The following is a 24,806-nucleotide window of genomic DNA, read 5'->3' on the forward strand; positions in this document are numbered from 1 at the left end:
AACATCTTTATAAAAGACCACGTGCCTAATATTCTTGAAGATAATTGATTAACTTAGTGTAAATTGTGAATTCTACTTATAAATATATTTTACTAATATTCTCTTAGTTATATAACTTAGTTATAAGATTTTATAATATTGTAATCAACAAAAAATTCTATCTTAAAAGACATCTCTAAACAATCATTATTTTTAACAGCTAATATATAATTTTTATTTAAAAAAACCCACTAAACTTTACCCCAAAGGAAAACATAAAATAAAAAATATCACATAATGATAGACTATTTTTTATTTCAATTAATTTTTTTCTTTCTTTATTTCTCTTCAAAACAATCTGGAGATTAAAAAATCCATTGAAAATTCCACGTTCTACAGTATTCTCGGATAGAAACAAAGTTTTCTGGACTTCCCGCAAGCTATATAATTATAGCGAATACGGATGTTGCAGAGCATAAAATTCTCCAATGCTTCAATGGCTGCTATATTCTCAAACAAATCATTCTTCTTATGCCAGTTAAACGTCAGAAATGAACATTCGAAACCTGCATATCAGCGTTCAAGCCCTAGAAATAAGCATTTACACCCTAGAAAAGACTTTATAAGTCCGAGAAATGTGTATGTAAACTCAAACAATGAATTTCAAAGGCCTTTGGTAAAGCAAATTACATCTGTTTCCAGTCAATTGTTTGGCGAAACAACCTCAAATCGCTTCTGCAATTTAAATGGAGTTTGTAAGCTGACTGTTAGAAGAATGCCTTATTGCCGCGTGGCGGAGTCAGGAGCGTACGTAGACAAGGCTTTGGACGAGGAGGAGGAGGAAGAAGAGGAGGAGGATTTTGTTAAGAAAGAACAGGCATTACAAAGCACGCTGAGGCTGGTGGAATGTGCAATGTTTTCAGCAATTGTTGGTTTGGCGTATTTTTTGAGCAGTACGCTGCGTATCGAGGTTTGAGCTTGCGATATTTGCTTCAACAATATACCTGTTTCTTTATAAGCCTTTCGAGATATATGCTTAAATTGCATAGGAAATGTATTGATCAAGAAGTTGGGAAAGATTAGCTTTAGTATTTGAACTATAATCTCGAGGACTAAAGGAATTGGTGAATGGTAGATGTGTTAAATGGGACTTTGATGACTGATTCTTATCAATAACAAATACTTGCAACTTAAAATAATTCGTGAGCACTCCACTGGATGTCGAAGTCTTGTACAATGTAATATCTGGCCACATTCTCTGGGACCTATCGGTGAATACATATGGATAGCTCTGCATAAATCTGTTGAAGCTATGTTCTTTTAAAATAAAATAGAAGAAGTTCAGAAGTGAGCAAAAGAGAGTATTCCGAAGTATATAGAAACTCCTTGGCACAGAACTCAAATGATTTCTACTTCAAAATGAAGTTGCTTCGAAATGTAATTAGATAAACATTAATTTAAATTTGCAACCCTTAATGATAACTGGGTTAAACCAATACAGAATTTTGATGATATTTTATTGCAGCAAACTCAGTGCTAAATATTTTATTAAAAACAAATGGAGGACACACTGAAATCAGAGTCTGAGCATATGAATTGAGCCGCAATTTCAAGCCCAAATTACAAATTGAATTCATACACAGCTTTCTAACAGTGCACAGACTACATTCATTTGAAAGCTAACCAAGAACCTGATAGACACGCCAAACCAGTTCTTGCCACAAAACATAAATGATTTCTTAGGATTTGTTAGTTAACAGATTTGCCCTTCGAAAATAAATACAACATATGGCTCACAATGCCCAGAAAGAAGAACAAATGTTGCCAACAGTTGGAGAAGTTATCGTTGAATTGATAACTTTCCTCTGAATTTTGGAGGTACAATTCCCTCTTAAAAGATATGCAACGAATAAAACACTGATATGCTATTGACCAGGAAGCAATAAAGGCATTAACATCTACCCATAACCCTGCTAGTACATGCAACAAACTGATTTCACAGTAAATGAATGAATATAATTGAAACAAAGTCTAATTACCATCACCCGCACATAACATCCAGACTAAAGATTAACAGAGGACTTCTCTCTTCTGACATGATTAAATTGCAAAAACACAGTTTCGTCATGAAAGATCTTACGGAAATATCCACTTCTGGGCATAATTCAAATTGCAAAAGCACAGTTTTGAAATGAATTATATATTCAGCTCATAATATCAGAAAAGATATTAATAAACAATTACAGTAGCCAAAAGTTTGTCTGCAATCGGAAGATAGATTTAAACACAGGTTATAACTACTATCCTCCTTTCATCAATATCAAATTATGAGTTCAAAGACTACACCTGTATTTTGAGACTATCTCCAAAAGCTCCCACCTATCTAGCCTCCAAAAGTCCTTTTAATACCCAACTTTATAAAAGACAACTGTTAATCTTCTCACAGTGACCATTATGAAATGGAACGGTTTGTGGAATACTTACAAAAATTTCCCCAAAAAGAATATCCATGATTAAAAGACACTAAAATATCGGATCATCATCCATGCGGATCATACTCAACAATTCTTCCATGTCTTGGATGAATTTTCAGGAACAGGGTCTTCTTCACGGCCTCTGAGTGTCTCACAAAATTCTTCTCTATTTCTTTCTACTCGAGTTCAAAAATATTGCTTTCATAGTGAGCATAACTGGTTTTAAGCTCCCATGCAGCTGTAAAGAGACTAGAGATGATGTTAAATTATTCAAATTCTTGTCCTGTTAAATCTGGTTGCCATACTAGTTGAGGGTCCTCATTCCAAAAATGCACATTTGCAGGTATCCCCATTTGAGAGTCGAAAGAGGTGGCATGCACAAAACATTTCAAATAAGAAAGGTGATGAGAAATTAATCTGGGATTAATTGATTATAACATTTTTCATAAGAGCGTGACACTGGCAATTAGACTTTCAACGACATGAGAATTAAATGAAATGTACCACCTTTTCACCGGGAAAATGCGATTTCGTATCAAAATTTTAGATTTCTCTGCCAAAAGTCACATCAAAGCTCTTCAAAAATCAGGCTTAAATTTAATTCCTATGCATCTCATTCTTTCTGAGGACTGAATCACCTTGATAAACTCACCATTGGATGACCGCTCTTTCCCATATACACCGATCTAAAGAGAGTCGGTTGTACCATATTGAAAACTGGCGACCAAGCGACTAGTTGCAGAGTTGGGCCACATGAGAAGTTCGGAACCCGGCTACATACTTCAAAGGTTTGGAAAGGGGCTAATGGTCTGACATCATTTGATTTAGGGGATTCCTGTAAGGAGTTTAACCAAGGGCTGTAAGATCTGAACTTCATTAGGGGTGGCTTGATTCTATGGTAACAGGAATGCACTGCAAAATGAGGTTGCTTCCAAATGTAGTGAAATAAATGTGACCCCAAATTTGCAACCCTTTATGATAACCAAGTCAAACCAATACAGAATTTTGATGATATTTGATTGCAACATACTCAATGATAAATATTTCATAAAAATTAAATGGACCACACACTGAAATCACAGTCTGAGTATATGAATTCCATTACAATACTAAGCCGAAATAACAAATTGAATTTATAAACAGCTTTCTAACAGTGCATTGACTATATTCATTTGAAAGCTAACCAAGAACCTGATAGGTATGCCAAACCAGTTCTTGACAGAGAACAAAAATGATTTCTTACCAGTACACTTCAAAATGAGGTTGCTTCGAAATGTACTTAATAAACTGACTTCAAATTTGCAACCCTTAATGATAACTGAGTCAGACGAATACATAATTTTGATGATATTTTATTGCAACAAACACAGTAATAAATATTTTATAAAGAACAGATGGACCACACAATGAAATCACTGTCTGAATATATGAATTCAGTCACAATATTAAGCCCAAGTCACAAATTGAATTTATAAGAAGCTTTCTAACAGTCCACAGACTACATTCATTTGGAAGCTAACCAAGAACCTGATAGACATGCCAAACCAGTTCTCTGTCATGCAACCAATTGAGGATGCTGAGTTATAGATGCCTTAGAGGGACTCCACAATCATATTCAATAAGTCCCTCTTCAGATTCTGGAAGCTGTGACAGTTCTCCAGCCATTTCTGAGCGGCACCTTTCTGATATTGATTTTTTCATTATGCAATGATCACCTTGTAATCTTCTATCTGGTGGTTTGCAAGGTCTTATTCAGATTGCATTTTCCTTATTGAAAAACCTTATTCACCAGTACTGGTGATTTCCTTCAGAATAGCCTTTAATTCCTACTGTGCTGGGTCGAGTGGAAACAACAAAGAAGGTAGCATTGGTTGCACCCTTCAAAATGGCCTTTGATCCTTTGTTGTATGCTTGTATGCCATCTTTGTTGTATGCGTGTATGCCATCCCTCTTCCTTCCACGAGCAGAGGCTTCCTTTATTAAGTCTGAAAATGCACCAATCCAAAAAGGCAGGCAGTTTAGATAAGTGCCAGTTACAGCAATGAACTGAGCATGAAAAGACAATTGTATTTCTAATGAAATAGCTGACAGGGGCTACGTCCTACAAGGATTGGGATGCCCAGGTTTCCGTTTGAACCTTCTTTTGTTTTTGTATTCCAGGAGCATCATAATGCACTTCACTGCCCCAAAACAAATAAACTATCACGTATAAATACAGGTGCAGCTAGGCAAACCAGCCAGGATCAAATATTAAACAACAAGGGGTGAGTGTTAGTCAACACTGCCTAGAATAAGGCTGGGAGGCCAGCCTCAATTTGGGCTCATTACAGTTCTCCTGGCTCGCAATCGCTTGTCCTAAATAAATCTCAGACAGGAGTGCTTAACAATCTCAACCCCTCTCATGTTGCATCCTTGAGGGGCAGTCCCTTACTTTTTCATCAAATATTCATGGATGACCTTGTTTATTAACTTCATCTCTCTCACATTTAACATTGTCTGCCTTAAAGAACAAATTTTTCTTCATAATCAAGTGGAGGTAGCTCTTGTGAAGGAGTGACTTGCTGTCCAAAGGGCCTTTTAAGGCACAAAACATGAAATGGGTTGTGAATTTTGCTGCTAGCTGGAAGTTCCAGCTCATACGCTAGTCGATTAAACTTCCTTACCACCTTGTAGGATGTATGAACATTGAAAACATAGTTTCAGCTTCTCTGCTCCACTACCCTTGATTGAGGACTGCCTATAGGGCTGCAATCTTAAAAGCACCATATCACCTACCTCATAAACCCTCTTGGTTCATTGCCCATTAATGTATAGCTTTTGCTGATTTTGAGCTTGTTGCAAATTTTCGATTTCAAAATATCCTTACTTGGCTGCCCCACATTCTTAGCACTTGTGTCATGTCCTCATGAAAATTAGAAATCATTTAGTTTAAGGGAAAACATGATTAAAAGTAAATAAAGTAAATACTTTAAGATAGCAGTCTCCTAGAATAAAAGATAGTTAAATTGTGATTAAGGGTCAAGAGTTGTGACTTTTTCGAAAGTGCAAAGTAATGAAAAGGCATGACTCCTCCCTCATATGGGAAGATATTGAAAGGACAAGGCTTCATTTGTTATGGGCATCAAAAAACGGTCAAGGAAGTAAAAAGGAACTAAGTGTTTGTTCCGAAAAGAGTACAGGTCTGATTTTAATAAGAAGTGTAAATTTAATATACATGTAAATAGACCATGGGGAAAGTTAAGAGTTCTGCTCTGCATGAGCAAACAAATTCATCTGTGAATAGTAGATTTGAAAATGCAGAATTAAAGTGCTCCTTTTCTTTCAAGGTTTATCTTCCTGAATTTGTGCCAGGAGTAAATCAAATCCCATTGAGTGCTCATCAGGACCTCAGTGAAACTGGTGCGAAAAGGATAACACTATCTCCAAAACCAAAGACCCTTGCGTTCGATAAAACTCAATTATCCATTAAAGTCAATGTTTCAGAAATTATTGATGCAGAGACCAATTTCCTAGCAGTGCACGCTGTAATAATGAGGGTGGTTGGACTCAAATCAAGCAGGAGAGACCTTAGAAAATGGGCACAAATATTGGGGTCTAGAATCGGAAAATAATTTCCTACCAAAAAGCATTTTTTCTGTAACCCAAGAATCAGAGAGAGTAACAAGGACAAACTTGTGACACAAAGCTGTGGGGGTTTGAATACATGGTGGCTTATGTACAAAAATAAGGAAAAAGCTTTGATCCCCTTGCCTCTGCAACAATAGATTGGGTATTCGAGCTTCGACTAAACAATCTTCCATTAGAATATTGGTTTGGAGATTGTCTCCACCTAATTGGATTAAAGCTCAACATAGTAATGGGTTTGGAGATGGAAAGAAAGACTTTGCTCTTTTTTGGTGCAAGAGCACCTTACCTAATCATGGTTGATCATTGATCAAGAATCAACTCTTTCTTTCCTTATCTGCAATGTAATAAGGCATGTGTCAAGTTTTGTTATGATTTTTATTATGGTTTATGACCTAACCCGTTGATGGTCAACTTTGGTCAAACCATGCCATAATTTGGCTAGAAGGGTCATAGGGTCCTAGGATGTCATTTTATTTGATAATAAGGGCTTTGAATTGATTAGAGGGTCGAATTGCATGACATACTCCAAGATGTAAAAAGTTGTCATAATGTTGCAAAGTTGTCAAAGCGCAACTTTGACAACTTTTGCAAAATGATCATTAGTTTGCATTCCAACGGTCAGTTAGTTCAAATGTTGGTTGGAACAGTTTGAAGTAACTTGGAGATTGGCAATGCAATACAAGGAATTATGGTTCTGTTCACTGAACTTTTCTATTGTTTTCTGCTGTTCAATGTGGTTGTACAGACTAGTATGCATTGAAACTTTAAATCTATGATCATGAGCAGATAGCCCCAAACTTTAAATCTATGATCATTAGTTTGCATTCGAACGGTCAGTTAGTTCAAATGTTGGTTGGAACAGTTTGAAGTAACTTGGAGATTGGTAATGCAATACAAGGAATAATGGTACTGTTCACTGAACTTTTCTATTGTTTTCTGCTGTTCAATGTGGTTGTACAGACTAGTATGCATTGAAACTTTAAATCTATGATAATGAGTGGATAGCCCCATGAATTAGCCTTCTATTACATTTTGTTTGAGTTCATTTGGTTATCTTTGGAGGAAGTTATAAGCAATTTAGTATAGACTGGTCTGAGAAAGAAGTCACAACGAGGGTTTCTAAAACATATGGAATTTCCCTGACATTCCACCATAGGAATTTGATGATCCTTGGAGGGATGTTGGGTCACTTCGTATATTACACAATGCCGTTGGTTTAAGAGCAGTACCATCAAACCTTGATTTTTGCTATGATGCCCTAGGCTTGGCATATAGATGTGACAGGACTGTTTGGAGAAGAATTTCTTGTGGCAGAGCCACTTAAGATGTGTGAGTGTCAAATGATTGTTGGTTTGTAGTCCTTAAACATCAAAGAGACTGGATCAAGTGTCATTTCGCTCTGATTTGAACAAACCCTCACTATTCAAGTGTTTATAAACCTTTTTAGCCTATTTCTGGTTGACCCAGTCAACAGCAAAACCCGCTTCCCAAATTGTGAAGTTCTATTCTTGTTCTGAATGGGTATCAAAATCTGAAGTTTTTTTGGGGGTTGTTAAGGGAATTTGGAAGAAAGGTCAAATTTACTCAATTACAAAGGCTAATTGTTCCAGGTCTCTTTTAGGCCCATTTTCATAAAACATTGTTGTGTGTCTTTGCCTATGCCACCGAGTGGGTCAAAAGGGACAAAATAATTCAAGGAGAGTATGGAGGACACTCACACACATCCTACATGCTTTGTTGAGAAGATCCTAGGCTGCAAGTGAAGGAAGTTGCCTAGAAGGTCTTAGGGAAGTAGGGTTTGGTGTAAGGGTTTGGAACCCAAGTGGAAAGTCAGATTATTCTAGTGAAGAGAAGACTCTAAGGAGTGCCTAGGAGTAAGGCTAAAAGAAAGATCAACCTCAGAATGGGTGAAGGGAAATAGGACCAAATTTGGTGCCTAAAAACATAACCTAATAGAAAAACCCTAAGGATTCTTGTGGAACATCTAGTCACTTTGCATCAGCTTGGTATCAGAGCCAAGATTAGTGTTTGATTACAGTAAATGTCAGAAGGGGAGGAAGAAGTAGAGGCTAGCATCATGCCTCTAAAAGGGATGAATCAAGAAGTTATCAAAACGATGGTAGAGGAGATGCTTGAAGCAAAACTAGGCGAGTTCAGGCAGTCTAAGAATAAAGACGAGAATTGTGAAGATGACACCAATAGAAAAACCATAAGGATTCTTGTGGAACATCTGGTCACTTTGCATCAGCTTGGTATCAGAGCCAAGATTGGTGTTTGATTATAGTGTACGTTAGAAGGGGAGGAAGAAGTAGAGGCTAGTATCATGCTTCTAAAAGGGATGAATGAAGAAGTTATCAAAACGATGGTAGAGGAGATGCTTGAAGCAAAACTAGGCAAGTTCAAGTAGTCTAAGAATAAAGACGAGGATTGTGAAGATGACACCAATAGAGAAGAAGATGAAGGAGGAAAAGAAGCACCAAGGCAAGTGGTAGATCTACCTGCAGACCAGAAAGCTTTTGTGGACGCCCTGAAATCGGTACAAGGGGATGCAATTGATAAACTACCAGTGTATGGAGGTATCATGAATGTTGACGAAGTGATTGAGTGGATAGAAGTCCTGAGTAACCATTTTGAGTATCATGATGTTCCTGAAAGTGAAAGAGTTAGGTTGGCAAAGGGAAAGTTGAAAGGCTCTGCTTTGTCATTATGGAACTATGTGCAGGGAGAAAGAGTAAGGGAGGGCAAGAATATGATAGAGTCTTGGGAAACGATGAAGGCAAGGGTTAAGGCACAGTTCCAACCCTCAGATTATGAAGTGCAAATGCATAAAAGGCTTCAAAACCTCAGGCATAAGGATATGGATTTCAATACATATACTGAAGATCCAAGAAGCAAGAAGATGAAGTAGAAAAGGTGGCCAGATATCTGAATGGCCTAAGGTTGAACATTCAAGAAGAGATTAGTCTTTTGGCTCCAGAGATGGTGCATAAGAGTTTTCAGTTGGCTCTCAGAGTAGAGGAAAGGTTGAAGAAGAGTGAACAAAACAATCAAGGTAAGGTGGTAGGAATTTCAGAACCAATAACAGAGGGAACTTTGGAGGAAGAGGCCAAACAAGTGCAAGGAATGACGAATCTAGTACACAAGAACAAAACAGAGAAGCAGGATATAGAGGAGGAGTCAAATGTGGAAGAAGACCGAATGACAGTGGTAGATTTGGGGGACAATGAAGGGGACCGGGGATGTTCAGTAGTAAATGCTTCAGTTGTAACCAAGCCACTCATACCATGAGCAAATGCCCGAAGAAATCTGCAAGTTCTCAACATGGAGATAGGAGGAATCAATTAATACAAGGACTGGCAAAGTATCAATTCACTCATTGGAAGTCTGCTCCAGTACTAGAAGGTGAAAGTCTAATTTTTAAGAGGACCCTGTTGAAGATGGCCTTGAAGCAAGAACCCCCCACAAAGGAAGGCACTTTTCAAAACTCAAGGTAAGGCCAATGGGAATCTCTGCAAAATTATTGTTGATTCAGGATCTACTGAACATGTAGTATCTGTAGAGATGGTGGAAAAACTCAAATAAAGAAATTACCTCATACTAATCCGCATAAGATATCTTGGTTAAGTAAGAGTCAAAGTTTCTTGGTAGAGGAGCAGACATGGGTTGAATTTAAAGCAGGGGAACATAAAGATAAAGTGTTGTGTGAAATAGTGCCTATGGATGCTTGCCATCCCTTGCTAGGGCGTCCTTGGCATTCAATGTTAAAGCCCAACATGATGGGGAAAGAACACTTAGGTAATAACTATGAATGGAAGAAAATTCAGAATGGATCCTTTACTCGAACACCTAGGGGAAAAGGATAGCGAGTCTAATGTGATGTTTGTCAGTGGGAAGGAGTTTATGGGTTGGATGAAGAAGAGAAGTGTCAAGGTTATGTCCTCATGATGAAACCAGTACAAGATCCTAACCTGCAGTCCAAAGGAAAGACATAGATTCCATTAGAACTACTAAAACTACAAGACAAGTACCAAGGGATAGTGGTGAATGACACCCCAAATTCTCTGCCACCAATAAGGGACATAAGCCACCAAATAGATTTGATCCCAGTAGCAACTTTGCCTAACAAGCCTGCTTATAAAATGACCCCATCACAGAATGAGGAAATAGCCAAACAAGTTCAAGGATTGAATAGGAAAAGTTTAAGAACAGGTGCAGTATCCATTGCCCTTGCTCCAAATAAAGATGGTAAATGGAGGTTGTGTACAGTTTCAAGGGCAATAAATAAAATTACCATAAGATATAGGCTCCCAATACCAAGAATAGAGGACCTTACCATGCATGAACCCAATCATTTCCAAAGCAACTATGTCTTCCTGCCATAGAATAATAGGGGGCAACTATAGTTCCCACCCAACCCGGCAATAGATAAGAACCCTCTTAACTGCTATTCCAGAAGCAAAAATGGCATAGGCAGCATCATTAGCAGCCGGATCAAAACTAAACACACATTCAATGTGGGAGAAGGAGGATTACGTAGTTCCCTTTCATCGAATCCAATTGATCGATTCCCCTATGGGCTATGGCAGCTCAAACCTGGACTACCTTGAGGGATCATGTTATTTTTCAAAAAATGATTTAAAATCAGGCTATCATCATATTAGGATCAGGCAGGGGGATGAATAGAAAACCGCTTTTAAAACAAATGAAGGCTTGTAATGCCATTTGGCTTGAGTGATGCCCCAAGAACATTTACGAGGTTAATGGATGAGGTGATGGTTGAATTCATTGGTAAGTATGTTATTGTATACCTTGATGACATTCTTGTTTTTAGCAGGACCAAAGAAGAGCATTTAAGCCACCTTGAGCAAGTTTTGGGCAAGTTGCATCATGAGAAGCTTATGATCAATTTGGAAAAATGTGAGTTTCAAAAGACTAAATTGGTGTAAGTAGGATTTGTCATTTCAAAAGGTTGTATAAAAATGGATCCTTCTAAAGTGTAAGTCTAAATTGGCCTACCTTTAAACTTTTTGAAAATGTGAGAAGTTTTCATGGTCTTGCCACTTACTATAGAAAGCTTATTAGAGGGTTTAGTCATATTGTTTCTCCTATCTTGAATACCAAAAAAGGTGGTGTGAAATGTAGATTCTCTTGGACTGCACAAGCAGATGAAAGTTTTTAATTGTTGAAGAACATGGTTGCAGAATTGCCTACATTGATCCTTCCTGACTTTGATAAAGTTTTTAAAGTAGAATGTGGTGCAACCGTGCAAGTAAGTATGCTATAGGAGCAGTACTTAGCCAAGACAGCCATCCCATTGCTTTTTTATTCTGAAAAATTGAATGATGCAAAACAAAGGTATTCAACCTATGATTTGGAGTTCTATGCTATGGTACAAGCCCTAACGAAATGGGGACACTATCCATTACCTAAGGAATTCATAGTGCATACAAACAACCATACTCTAAGTTTCCTTAATGGTCAAGAGAAGCACAATTAGGGACATCTTAAGTGGGTCGAACACTTGCAGGCATATACCTTTACAATAAAGCATAAAGAAGGGGTTACAAACAAGGTTGCTGATGCACTGAGTAGAATGATGTATACTATCCAAGAAATCAAATTGTAAAGCATGGGAAGGGAAACTTGTAAGGAACTTTACAAAGATGATCTTGATTTTCAAAATGCATATCATGTTTGTGTGACTTTTGCTAACTCTTTTCATGTGGACTATTCTGATTATGTACTGTAGGAAGGACTTTTGTTCAAGGGGAATCAATTGTGTGTTCCCAAACGTGTTCTATGAGGGAGAACATTATTAGAGAAAAGCACAATAGAGCCCTTGGTGGACACTTTGGTCTTGATAAGACCTTGGAGTAGGTTAATAGGCACTATTATTGACTCAAGTTGCTGGTAGATTCTAGGAACTTTGTAACAGTTTGTCAGAGTTGTCAAAGAGTTAAGGGTGCATCCTCTAGTACAGGGTTGTATCAACCATTAGCCATACCTTCTAGACCCTAGGAGAGTGTGAGCATGGATTTTGTACTTGGCCTTCCAAGGACTCCTAGAGCACTTGACAGTGTTTTTGTCATAGTTGATAGGTTTAGCAAGATGACCCACTTTGTGCCTTGTAAGTGTACCAATGATGCATCCCATCTAGCAGGTTTATTCTTCAAGGAGGTTGTGAGAATACATGGATTGCCCTTATCCATAGTGACAGTCATGATTCTAAATTTGTTGGCCGTTTTTGGCACATTGTGGAGGAAACTTGGTACGCATTTGTCCTTTTCATCTGCCTACCATCCCGAAACAAATGGTCAGATAGAGGTGGTTATTATATCCCTAGGAAATTTGTTGATGTGTTTAATCATAAAACATGGCATGGCTTGGGATTTGGTTATTAGTCAAGCAGAGTTTGCCTTCAATGTCTCTATCAATAGAAGCACAAGAAAGAGCCCTTTTGAAGTGGTTTATGGCTATCATCCTAGGGGAGTCTTTGAACTCAGACATTTGCAAGGTGTTGAGAAGAGAAGTTCTCAAGGAGAAGACTTTGCTACTGCCATCAAGGAAGTGCATGCACAGATGAAAAGAATCTTGGAAGAGAATACCTTGAATTACAAAAATAGAGCTGATCTCAAAAAGAGAGATGTGCAATTCAGAAGGTGATCTGGTCATTGCTTTCCTCAAGAAGGAGAGGTTACCTGAAGGGCAACCCACTAAACTACTTATGAAGAAGATAGGGCCTTGCTAGATAATTCACAAATTTGGGCCAAATGCTTATGAGATTGAATTACCCATAAGATTAGGAATCTCCCTCATTTTCAATGTTTTAGACTTGTTTCGGTACCGGCCACCACAAGGTGTAGATGGAGATAATTAGTTGGAGCATGTGGAAGATGACGTGGAATGGGTCAAGGACCTTCCACCCATTGATCCAGTTCAATTAGAGAGAATTCTTGACTCCAAAGTCATCAAACAAACTAGAAGGGGCATCTACAAGGAGTATTTGGTAAAATGGGTAGGTCTTTTCGAGTCATAAGCAGTTTGGATGAATGAAGAAGCTATACTCAAGCATGGAATCTCCTTACAATAGTTGGCAACCTAAGGGACTTGAGCTTTGTTCATCTTGGGGAGTATGGTATAGGAGCACCTTCCCTAATCATGGTTGATCAAGAATCAACTCTTCCTTTTCTTATTTGCAATGTAATAAGGCATTTGTCAATTTTTTGTTATAATTTGTAACATGGTTAATGACCTAACCCATTGTAATGTCCTCATTGCACCTAACAAGGTAGTGATGGTCAACTTCGGTCAAACGATGCCATAATTTGGGTAGAAGGGTTATACGGTCCTAGGATGTCATTTTGTTTGATAATAAGGGCTTTGAATTGATTAGAGGGTCAAATTGCACAACATACTCCAAGATGTAAAAAGTTGTCATAATGTTACAAAGTTGTCAAAGTTACACTTTGATAACTTTTGCAAAATGGTCAAGTAGTTCAAATGTTGGTTGTAACAGTTTGGAAAATGTTTTAGGCCTTTGAATCTGTTGGTGTAATTAAATATTACTAATTGCACTTTACTTAAGTTTACTTAGGACAATGCATTTTCATATTAGTTGTCATGTAGACACATAGGAGTTTGCACTTTATTTCAGCACATGTTGTCTCACACCTCTTTTTGTGAGCTCCAGTTTTGTGTTCTTATCACATTATCATCCTCTCATTGTTGCACATACTTTGTTACACAATGGAGGATGATCCACCTTTAGTAGACATGTGATTACACCTTGTCTAGTTGATAGCTTATCTCTATCATCACTCTCAGTTATCATGCAGTGCCTATATATTGAGGCATATCTACATTGTATTTCATTTGAATGTTTGATTATCTATTATTCTTTGATCATCAATGAATCAAGTCATTTGAGGATCATATCATTTTGTCTCTCTTGCACTATCAATTGAGCTTCTAGAGCTTTGCATTTTCATTCTTTGCCTTCGGCAAATTCTTACATGGTATTGAAGCTGAAGGATTTTAATTGGTCAGCCATTGGAGAGCAACATTGTCTCACATTTTAGAGCACCACGATTCAAATTTGGATTATCAACAACTATTGGGATCATCTAGAGAAAGGTCTAACCTAGCCATTGCATCCAAGAGGCTATTTCCATGAATTTTGACTATAAACTTTCTTATATTTGGCAAGAGTAAAAATTGAGGCAAATTTTCTTGCAAATTGGACTTTGGCAAGCCGATCTGCAAATTGGGTAATTCTTTTTTGAAAAAAATGTTTTTTTGGATCTACTTTAATTCTGCACAATTTCCATTTGCGGAATATTTGTGGCAAAATCAATGGGGCAATGGCCCTTTGTGTATTGTCAAATCGGTTAGGCAATTGTCTGCAGGTACTGTGTCAGATCAGGCGTTTTAGTCAGGAGCAAAAAGAGCAACTAAACCCCAATAATCACACACATACTATTGGTTCCCACTCTTTATTAAATGTAGTACAAATTTGCATATTAAAAGTGGATTATATCATTGGTACGGTGATTGTGGGATATAAATCCCACATCCACCAAAACCCTTAGCGGAGCTCACCTAGATTTGAAGCATTAAGCATTATAAGTGGTACTGTTCAAGCATTGAAGTAGAGACACAATTGTCTTCTAGATTTGACATTGGCGTGCACACAGAGCCATTGCTACAGCCCCAACAAGCTCGCCTAGAAACTTCAGCGTATGTGACCAGACATTGCTCCGATCAAATGCACAATATATTTTGCAGATCGAACTCCCTCTTCAACGTAATAGTAAGCACAAGCACGAGTCATTGCTCCATTGTAGATTCAATGCGATGACCTACTATGAAGGTCATACAGACCCTACTGTGAGCACTTGCATTAAGCCGGACAACCAGAACCAAGCACCATCTTGCCTATGTGATTCTTGTAGACATTCCACTGGTAGAGTGACATCCACATGAGCACATCGATCTAATTCAAGCATTGAACTGTTCGTGTTCAACTGTCAGCTCTTTCAGTATCATACGACCTGACTAAGGCACCCCGATCATCATGCGGGCCTCTCAAATCCAACCCGACATAGACACATCAGCAATGCACAAACCACCATCTACATCTCCTCAGGCCAGCAACCTCATTTGGTCTAATTCAATGTACATTTTGCCATTGACAACTTTGTAGCATTCCCAAACTGGTATACTTTTCAATTTTTCTTTTTGCACTTTGCCAATTTTCTATTGGTTAAAATTGACATCCATTTAAGTGTCATCAAGCATGGTTTTCATTTTGCCTTGACAGGTACCAAATTGTCAAATTTAACTAAATGACTGCATCAACATAGCGATGGATTTAATTTGACAGTCATCTAGGTGTCAAAACTGAGTAGTTTTGGTTTGCAGTGGTGGCCATTTGACTGTCAATTTTAGCCACAAAATTGTAACGGTGTCAACAAGTGCTTGCATATCAGACCCCTCTTCATATGCATTTTTTGATTTGGCAGTTTGACTTTGGGAGGCCAGAACTTGGTCCTCCGGGCTCCAAATCGAGTGCAATTTTTTTTGGCCTAAATTTGCTAAATTTCCCATTGGTGAAGCTATTTTCTGGTTTTGGTGGACAAAATTTGTCGAATTTACAGATATTGGTCACTATACGTATCTAATCCTGGTTTTGGCAACTTTAGAGGCTTTGTTTGGGCTTAGAGACACATTTTCACTTGCAATATTTTTTTAAATTGCATATTTTTTGTCTACTTTCTAGAGCTGGTATTAGTTTGGAAATTATATTATATAGTACTTTCAATATTTGGTCTATTTTGGCCTATTTTGGCACTTGTAATTGATAAGATCCTTGAGTTATCTAGTGTCTTATATTGTTGAGTCTGCTATAGCTTCACATTTTCTCTTGTAGTCATCAAAATCAGAAGTCCACTTTGGTCCATTTTGACTAGTGGCAATTGTGCACGCACTAAGTATAAAGTGCCAAAATCATTCATTTTGGGGGGGGTCCTTTGATTGAGTGAATTTGGGGGGTGTCTTGAGCAATTTTCCTTCTCCTCTTGTTTTCTTCCATTTTGCATCATGGGTTCTCCTAGATTTCCACTTTTAACTCCACATAATTATGCTACATGGAAAATTAATGCATGGAGTAAGCTAATGGAAAAAGGATATATTGATTATATTGATGGAACTACTGATGCACCATCTCATCTTGATGATCTAAAGGAATGGAAAAAGGAAAATAGAAAGGCTGTTAGAGCTTGTCTTTCATATTGATGGTTGTAACATAGTCAAAGAAGCTTGGGAAAAACTTAGCAGTTTGTATAGTCAAGTTGACAAATATAGGGGTTTTCAACTTGATAGAGATGTCATCCTTTTGGATCCCAAAGACTTCGATACAATCCAAGACTATGTAGCCAAAGGCATAGAACTTAGAGCCAAACTTAAGGATTGTGGCATGGACAAATCAGATGAGAACTTGATTCAAAATTTGTTGCATCTTCCATCCGAGTATTCAACATTTGTTTCTAGCTTCAATAGTGGAATAGTGGGTTCCAGTACAAGTCATCCATTCATAAGATCCTTGGATCCCATGTCAGCCTAAAAACTTTGCTTCACCTTCTTGCTGCGTTATACTGAAGATGTCAGCTCTATGCCCCACTCTATGAGCCCACTCATTGTGATCCTTGAAAAGAAGAGCTCCTATCGTGCAACACCTAGATCTCAAAGCAGTCTATCCTTCTAATCCTGGGAGTAGGAATAGATGTATATGATCCTACCATCTTCTGTAATAGCCAACTGCACAAGTGTAACACTCTGCCCATGCTGAAAATATCTCCAATGTGCATGAAAACCAACTCACCAGGTCTCCAAATGTCATTACTACAATCCAGATTATTAACAAGAATGTCAAGAATGTCATCATTCTGCCACTAAACTGGAAATGTAAACATCTCATATGGAATATACTTCGAGTAAAGATGACTCCACATCTCTGCATACAACTCAAGACTCCTTTTAGGCCATGCCAATTCTGAAAATATAACCATAAACCAAGCAAGGCAGCCACTGATAACTAGGGAAGACATGAAGATAAAATCACCAACTACTAAATAAATAGCTTCCATGTCATGAAAACTTGTGATAAATATCTAGGCAAACTGTAGAAAATATCAATACACATCAAGGACAATTTTGAATTTTCAGCTTCACCATAAGTATTACCAATCAACTCTTCACCTCAATCACAACAAGGATCATCATAACTGAAATTTCAGAACTGGTATCACTTGATTTTTCTTTATTCTTATGTTTACCTCATGATACTGTGAAGGCATACAACTATTGTTGCAAAAATCAGAATTCTTATATCTGACTTTTTTTTTGTTCCTCTTGATCATTATTAGCATAATATGACTTATTTAATTAAGGAGAGGTGGGAATGATATGGTCACTTTCATCATCACCAATGGTGTTGATTCTTTCAACAAGTTGTATGATCTCCTTGGCTTTTGAATTATGACCATCTTCCCTGTGAGAGGCTGTCGTAGGAATCTGATTTTCAGCTCGCTGTAATGAACAATGTGTCATATTCAATTGAAGGCAAAGCTCATCTACCTGCTCTTTATCTTCCACATGTTTGATGGTCATATCTCTATCTTTGAGCAACTTCAAGTAATCTGATTTCATTCTTTCTAATGACCTTATTATAGTGTGAAGGTATGAACTATTGGTTCCATTCACTATCCCCTTTTTCCTTTCCCCAATTTGTATAGGCTTTTATGGGCATTATCAAAATGTACTAGGACTGCAACAATCCTCTCATTCAAGACATTTAGATTATCCTCCAAACCATATGCTCCAAATTCCTCATCTAGACTAAAATTTCAGATTGATCTTTCAAATCAGCCCCTATAGTGTCATCACCATGGTTTAGCTTATGTGTACAAGCTTGGAAAACACGTTGGTTGGGAGAAATTTCATCATTTGCTGCACTATTTTCAGATTCATTTAAAATATACTCCTCCACCAAAAAATGCATAACCTCATTTTCTATTATGTAATCATTCTTAAATGGTTATAATCATAGAAAGATTCATTTGCTTCATTAGGAACATCAAAATGCTTGTTACTAACAACTTCCATGTCACCAAGAGCATGGAGTATAACTTACTATAATCCATAGCTAATTCCAACTTCTTGGAAGCTTGGGTATCATTATGCTGGATCCACACTGTTGGATTCTTATATTTTTTAATGCTGATCTGAAACTTGTGGGCTGACTCTTCTTCCTTGTTGTTTCCACACATGTGATCAAGTGACCAAGTATGCTGCCCTGTGGAGCAGAGCTGCTCTTTTCTCATTTTTCTTTTGCTCATTTTTGGAGATCTTGCAACCTGTTTGCCTACTAATATTAACTCATTTTCAGACATATATTCTTTTAACCTGCCAAGCTTATGTTCAAATAATTCCTTTACGAGCTCATAAGCCATGGGTGAAATTTTATTCTTCCTTCTATGTATAGCCATCAAATCTGATTGCAGTAGTTTGCATATGTCATCATCCTCATCTAATATTAATTACATGGTTGTTTTTATGCAAGATTTCATCATGTCTGGATGGTGTTTTCTAAATCCTACTAAGAAACATTGAGACAGTTGAATCATCTTTTCACATCCCAGATCTAACATGATGAAAGATCTGGCTACAGCCATAAGTTCTAAGATCATCACCTTCTTATCGAAAGTAGGGTCCTTGACATTGTGTAGACCATATAGGCTGCCCACAATCAACTGTAAGATTCCTTTTAATATGTTGTTAGTGTAAGGTGTAGTTGATGTTGTAATTCTGATAATTTCGCTAAGGCAAGCAACAACTATTAATCTTACATCTTCACGTAGGTGCTCCAATATCCTGTGCTGGGCTAAGGTAACTATTGAGGGCTGCAAAGCTCAATTCAATAACCTCCAATCAGATTGGTCCATTTTGTTAAATAGGAATCCAATTCCTCCAATTTAGAAAGAAGACCGTCCCTAACTGTTATACATTCCAGTTGCAACCCAATGATGTACAATCCATTCCCTATTGCTTGTTCTCTCTGTAAGTCCCATAGTTGTTCACCATTAAAGGTGTCATTAATTTCTCGTGTGAAAAGTTTTCTTTGAAGATACTCCATTTTGTATTACTTTCAAAACTTCAAATGTTGAGGACTTAAGTTTCAATTTTACAAATTTTGAGACAAATTGTCAAATAGTTTGCAGTTGTGTTATGGTAAGCTTTATGATATCATGAAATTTTTGAGTGAGCAGCAGGTAAGATCACATGTATTCTGCTACAAATGTTATGTCAATCTTGAATTATTGCTTTGCGAGCCTCCAACTTTTAGCAAACTTGTGAATTATTAAATCTTTCCTCCATAATTTATTTGCTCCTTCCATAATCTCCTCAAAGGATCGTAAGTTAAAATATTTCTTTCTTATTTCTTGTGCAATATTACCACTTTCGCTAATGTCCCAAGTGCCAAGCCCCTGTTTTAATACTTTTAAATCATAAAGGCTTCCATTAATGTTGTTTTTTTACGGCTTGGAGAAACAAATTGATTCACCCAATTTTAAAAATCACTACTGGTATTATTGTCCACTACCAATGGCACCGCATGTAAATCCATACTATTGTCTTTTACTTCATTTCTATTAAGTCCTGATAAATATATCAATCTATTCAACATATGCTGATGTTTGGGCTTATAAAAGACCAAGACATAAATTAGGCTCCCACCACTAAGTCAATGAAATCGTTGGCTTCAATACAGGTTGGAGTTTCAATATTTGGATGTAGATATATATAAATATATAGTGTTCTAAAACACTCTGCATGGATATCTCTGTTCACAATTGTCTTCAGCCAAAAAATAGAATACTAATTCTATCTGCATGTTGTCTGAGAAAACCACTTATCGACCCCAATAGTCGATGGTAAATATTTTTCAAGTGCTTGTTTGAAACTAAATCATGACAAACGAAAGCACATTCTTTGATGTTTAATTATCCAAAAATACTTTGTGGACCCACATGATACAATAAAGTTGACTTGCATTTCATATAGAGGCATGCAAAGATATTGATAGGAGGGATTCGTCAGAGGGTGTTTTTGAACTAGCTTACTGGAAACTCTGACTCCCCAAATTCTCTTCCACCATGTAAGTTCCTGCCTAAATACTGATGGTAATAATCTGTCCAGATTCTGGTCATCAAAGGTGGCATTTCAAGTGTAATGCCTGCAACTTGGAATGTGCATCAGTCTCACTCCAATTTCCTGTCAATCTCCAGAAACCATCCTAGCCGTATGGTAAATATTCGCTAATACTAGAAGATGCACCTAGACATGAGGAACATAGTCATTCATCTGCAGATGTTTCACCTAGCCGAAGACTGTTCCCTGTATGCTTCCTTCTTACAAATATGAGGAGCTATTCCAGTTTGCCATTACCGTCAGTAGGAAATAGTTTGTAAGAAACATTTTTATTTTTATTGCAAATACAAATATGACAAGAGCTTTTGAAAGCTCAAGAACCACAATTAGTTTCTTTCCAACTGATGTTCCTACCATTTCAGGAAAACAACATTCCCGCTATGTTAGTTTTGAGTCTTCTTGAGTCAGATTTAAATTCGATTCCTCTATTGATGTTGTAAGAGACTTTCTTCTGTGTGTTCATCCATGATGGTTAGCCATATAAATCTCATGCACCGAGTCTTAAAAGCCCAAACGACCCAGTCCAAGCTCCTTCTTTCACATCAATGAGTTTGTCTAGCTCTAAGTCTCAGCATTTCTACCTTTTGGACAAAGTTGGATCCTTCCAACACTAACTTTGACAAATCTGCAGCGGACAGATGCTAGTCTGTCAGGATATCTTATTGTAAACAAGTGCAACTCGTTCTTGTCGAACTATTTGCAACCAAAATATACTCAGCCAATTCAGCTTGTCTCTCAATTCTTTTTTAACATGAAACACTTCCCAATGTCAAACTCAGATATCTTGTCTTGCATTTTGTCACAATAAAATGTAGGTAAGAGTACAAAACTTTTTCAACTTATTTTCTCATTTCTCTGAGATAGCTCATTATCTAATTGGTTAACGTTGATCAATCAATCAACCCCAATTTGTATAATGAATTCTTTTACTAAAGGCTTTCGTCAAGTCCTTTTCATTTTTCATTTTATTAAGCTTATGCTTGATACTTGAATCCTTCAACGTCCTATTTTGCGATTTGTTTATTTGCTTTTAGTCTTTTGGTGTTGTCCAATCCCTTTCTTTCGGTTTTCTCTTCGATTTGGTATATCTTAGGGCTTAATCAGACTTGGTAGTCAAAAGATATGATCATTTAAGTGTCCTAATGCTGGACTCTCTAGAGGCAATTGCATATTGAAAATATCATGTTATATTTTAATGTTGACATTCACTTTTTGAAAAATATAACATAAATTGACTTTATGTTAATGTTTTAATTTACTTTATCACTTAAGTGACTATAGAGCACTCTATGTTAAATTTTCATGGTGAGTTACTTCAAATTTTTCCACTTAAATGACTTTATTAACTATATAGTTTAATATATTTTTGAGAATTACTTTATGTTTTATTTTAAAATATCTAAGTTAAATATTACTTTTTGAATAATATATGCACATGATATATAAACTATATAGTGTAAATATTATTTTTGACTAAAAATTAATTAGACACGTGCTTAATTGGTCTTTTAAGTTGTGCAAACTCAACTTACATGTCTATTACATGTTTACATGTAAATGCATTCCTAAGAGTGTGATTTGTACTAGAAATGCATGTAATGGACTCCCTAGAGTCCACTTTGCATGAAAAAACCCCTTTACATGTAATTGCCTCTTGAGAATGCGATTTGCACTAGAAAGGCATTTTATGGACTTAGGCAAATAAAGGCTAAGTTTTAAAAATATGCCATGGTCAGCAAAGGATGCGATTTACATAAAAATGGCTTTTTACATGTTATATGCAATATGTAATGCCCTTGGGAGAGTGCGATTTGGCATACTAGAACATGTAATTGCATCCCAAGTCCACGATTTTGCCTTCCAAGGCCAAAAACGCCCAAAGCATATTACAAATTTCTTATTTTAATTCATGCAATAGAGTTAGGAGAGTGCAATTTGCTTCTTCAACCTTCATATGTATGCATTTTAAACATATAAACTCCCTCATAGAGTGCGTTTGGGCATTTTAATACATGCAAGTGCTATTGGAGACCACGATTTTGCATCTTGAAGCCAAAAATAACTCATGTTCATGCAAAAAGAGGGCACTTTTTGCCAAAAATGCTCAGATTTCTTCCTTCCAAGCCACAAAATCTATCAAGGAAGAGGCATTTTTGAGTTTTGATGCACATGCATGCTTTTGGAGATCACATTTTAACCTTTCCTTGCAAAAAATGATTCATGTTCTTGCATTTGGAGGGCACGTTTTTGCCCAAAAACATCACAATACATGGTTTTTTCTTAATATATTTTGCATTTGAAGGTGTGAGGATCATGTTTTTGGCATTTACATGCAAAACACCTCATGCTTCGACCTTAGAAGATTACATTTGCAAGCTTTGAAATAGTCAAGAGCTGTTTGGGAATTTCAAATTTGGAGGAAAGTCATTCATCCAACATCTATCTTACACATTTGGCTCTTTGAGCTCCAAGTAAGTAGAAGATTTCAACTTTGCTTGTCTTTTCTTTCTTACTTTGCTATTTTGTTGCATATTTTGGCTTATCTTTGTCCATTTGTTCAAAGTCATGCCATATGTTTTGAAAATTTTCTTTAAATAAGATGAAATCTTCTCTTTACAAGTGCTTGGAACTTGCCCAAACTCCAAAAACAAAATTACATATAGGAGAGTGTCTTGATATTTTGCATGTCCAAGTTAATAGCCAAAGGTATGTTTTTCGTTTTATGCATAGTTTTACTTGTTGTTTGGTTTCCTTTTTTGGAAGAAAGTTGAAGAATTTTTCCCAAGAATGCAAGTGCATCCACATCCTTTCACATTTCATCATTTCATACAAGTGCATCTCACGTCCATTTTCCTATATATGCAATCACATCCATTTTCTCATTTACATGTAGTTACATCCTCCAAACCCAATTACATGTAATTACATCAAAAGAACCCGATTTTGGTAGGTCATTGTTATGACACCTATGTCAACCACAGAGATTGAGCAGGTGATGGGGATGAAGATAGTTGAAGTGCCTTCCCAGGTAGCTGAGAGTTAGATAGCCAACGTTGTCCCTGACCAAACTAGCCTAGATGTGTCAGAAGGTGCGATGGAAATACACCAGGTAGAGGCAAAAGTGGAAGGATTAGTTGGAAGCAAAAAGTTTTGATATGGACAAAAATGTAAGAGTTTTGGCCTCGGGAGTCCATGTTGCATGACTAGGACCAGGAGCCCCGTCCAATAGCAAGAAGCAAAAGGTGCATCCGAAAGTGCAACAAACTGGTTAGAAGGTGGATATTTCTCACTGTATGAAAGTGGAAGGATCAGTTGGAAGTAGAGAGTTCTGATATGGACAAAAATGCAAGAGTTTTGGCCTCGGGAGTCCGTGTTGCAGGAGCAGGAGCCTCGTCCAATGGCAAGAAGCAAAAGGTGCATCCAAAAGTGTAGCAAACTGGCCAGAAGGCAGATATTTCTCATTGTATTGTTCAGTTTGAAGGTTTGAATGGCAGTGAGTGTAGACGATGGTGGCAAGAGACGTTGGATATCGACAACAGTGACTCTTTTAAATGGTGAAGTCATCATTTGCATGCATCATTATGCACCTAGCTTGCATTCTTGGCCATTTACATGAAAATTCATCCTTACCCACATGCAATCCATCCTCCTAAGTCCCATTTTGGCCCTTTGCATATGCTTTCCATTTTGTATCCAAGCCATTGCATATGTTCCATGAGTATCTAATCAATACTACGGACATATTGTTCATCATAGATCCACCTTGGCCAATAAAAATTCAACATCTTCATGAAGTTAGTGCCTTCTGATGATGTATTCATCCTTCGGAATTTTTATGTTGGAACACAAGACATGCCCGCATCTACAAAGTCCAAAGGAAAGATGAAGTAACGATATGACAAGGAATTAGTTCATGCATCTGCATCTCTAGTCTCATCTCCTTTGGAACAATAGTTGACATAGAGATTGGACACGTTGATATAGCTGATTTCTTACAAAGGGTCCAATAGCTGATTTAGATACATGTTACTTGCTGCCCTTCAGCAAGTAACATTCATCTAGTGTCTACTTTTCCTATGGATGAATTTTACTTTCTTAAGGCATCTCATCTCTCTTCGGCAACTCCTATTCTCACAATTGAGCAGTGTGAAAATTTGGGAAATGTGTTTGAAGATTTCCAAACTCTCATGAAAGGTCAAGTTTCCCAACTTGATACCTCAATTGTCGGTTTTGAAATTTTCACGAAGAATCTTCTCATCAGGCACCTATTAATCTAGCCGTGCAAATTGAAGCATGCACAATCACAACAAAATAACAATCGTGATCAATGCCTATGGTAACCACTATCCCTGTTTCAGCAGATGAAGGTTTTAGTTTGCCTGCATGGTTGGAGAAAATCACTACGAAAAGAAGAAAGGTCTTAGTGCCTCCGAACAATCTTCCTATCAAGAAAACTAA

At 37.1% G+C, this 24,806-nt stretch overlaps 1 protein-coding gene across 1 annotated transcript in view; it reads left to right on the top strand.

Moving 5' to 3' along the window:
• The first annotated feature begins 329 nt into the window (after positions 1 to 329).
• The window catches only part of LOC149566194 (uncharacterized), a 181,313-nt gene continuing 156,836 nt past the window's right edge, over positions 330 to 24,806 (top strand). The window contains exon 1 of the mRNA XM_089819618.1: positions 330 to 949. Within this exon, the coding sequence (XP_089675744.1) occupies positions 443 to 949 (507 nt within the window). The 5' untranslated portion in view covers positions 330 to 442. The remainder of the gene's footprint in view (positions 950 to 24,806) is intronic.

The sequence above is a fragment of the Cupressus sempervirens genome, chromosome 3, assembly GCF_028749045.1.
Source record: "Cupressus sempervirens isolate cs-2001-9-10 chromosome 3, ASM2874904v1, whole genome shotgun sequence".
NCBI classification, from domain to species: domain Eukaryota; kingdom Viridiplantae; phylum Streptophyta; class Pinopsida; order Cupressales; family Cupressaceae; genus Cupressus; species Cupressus sempervirens.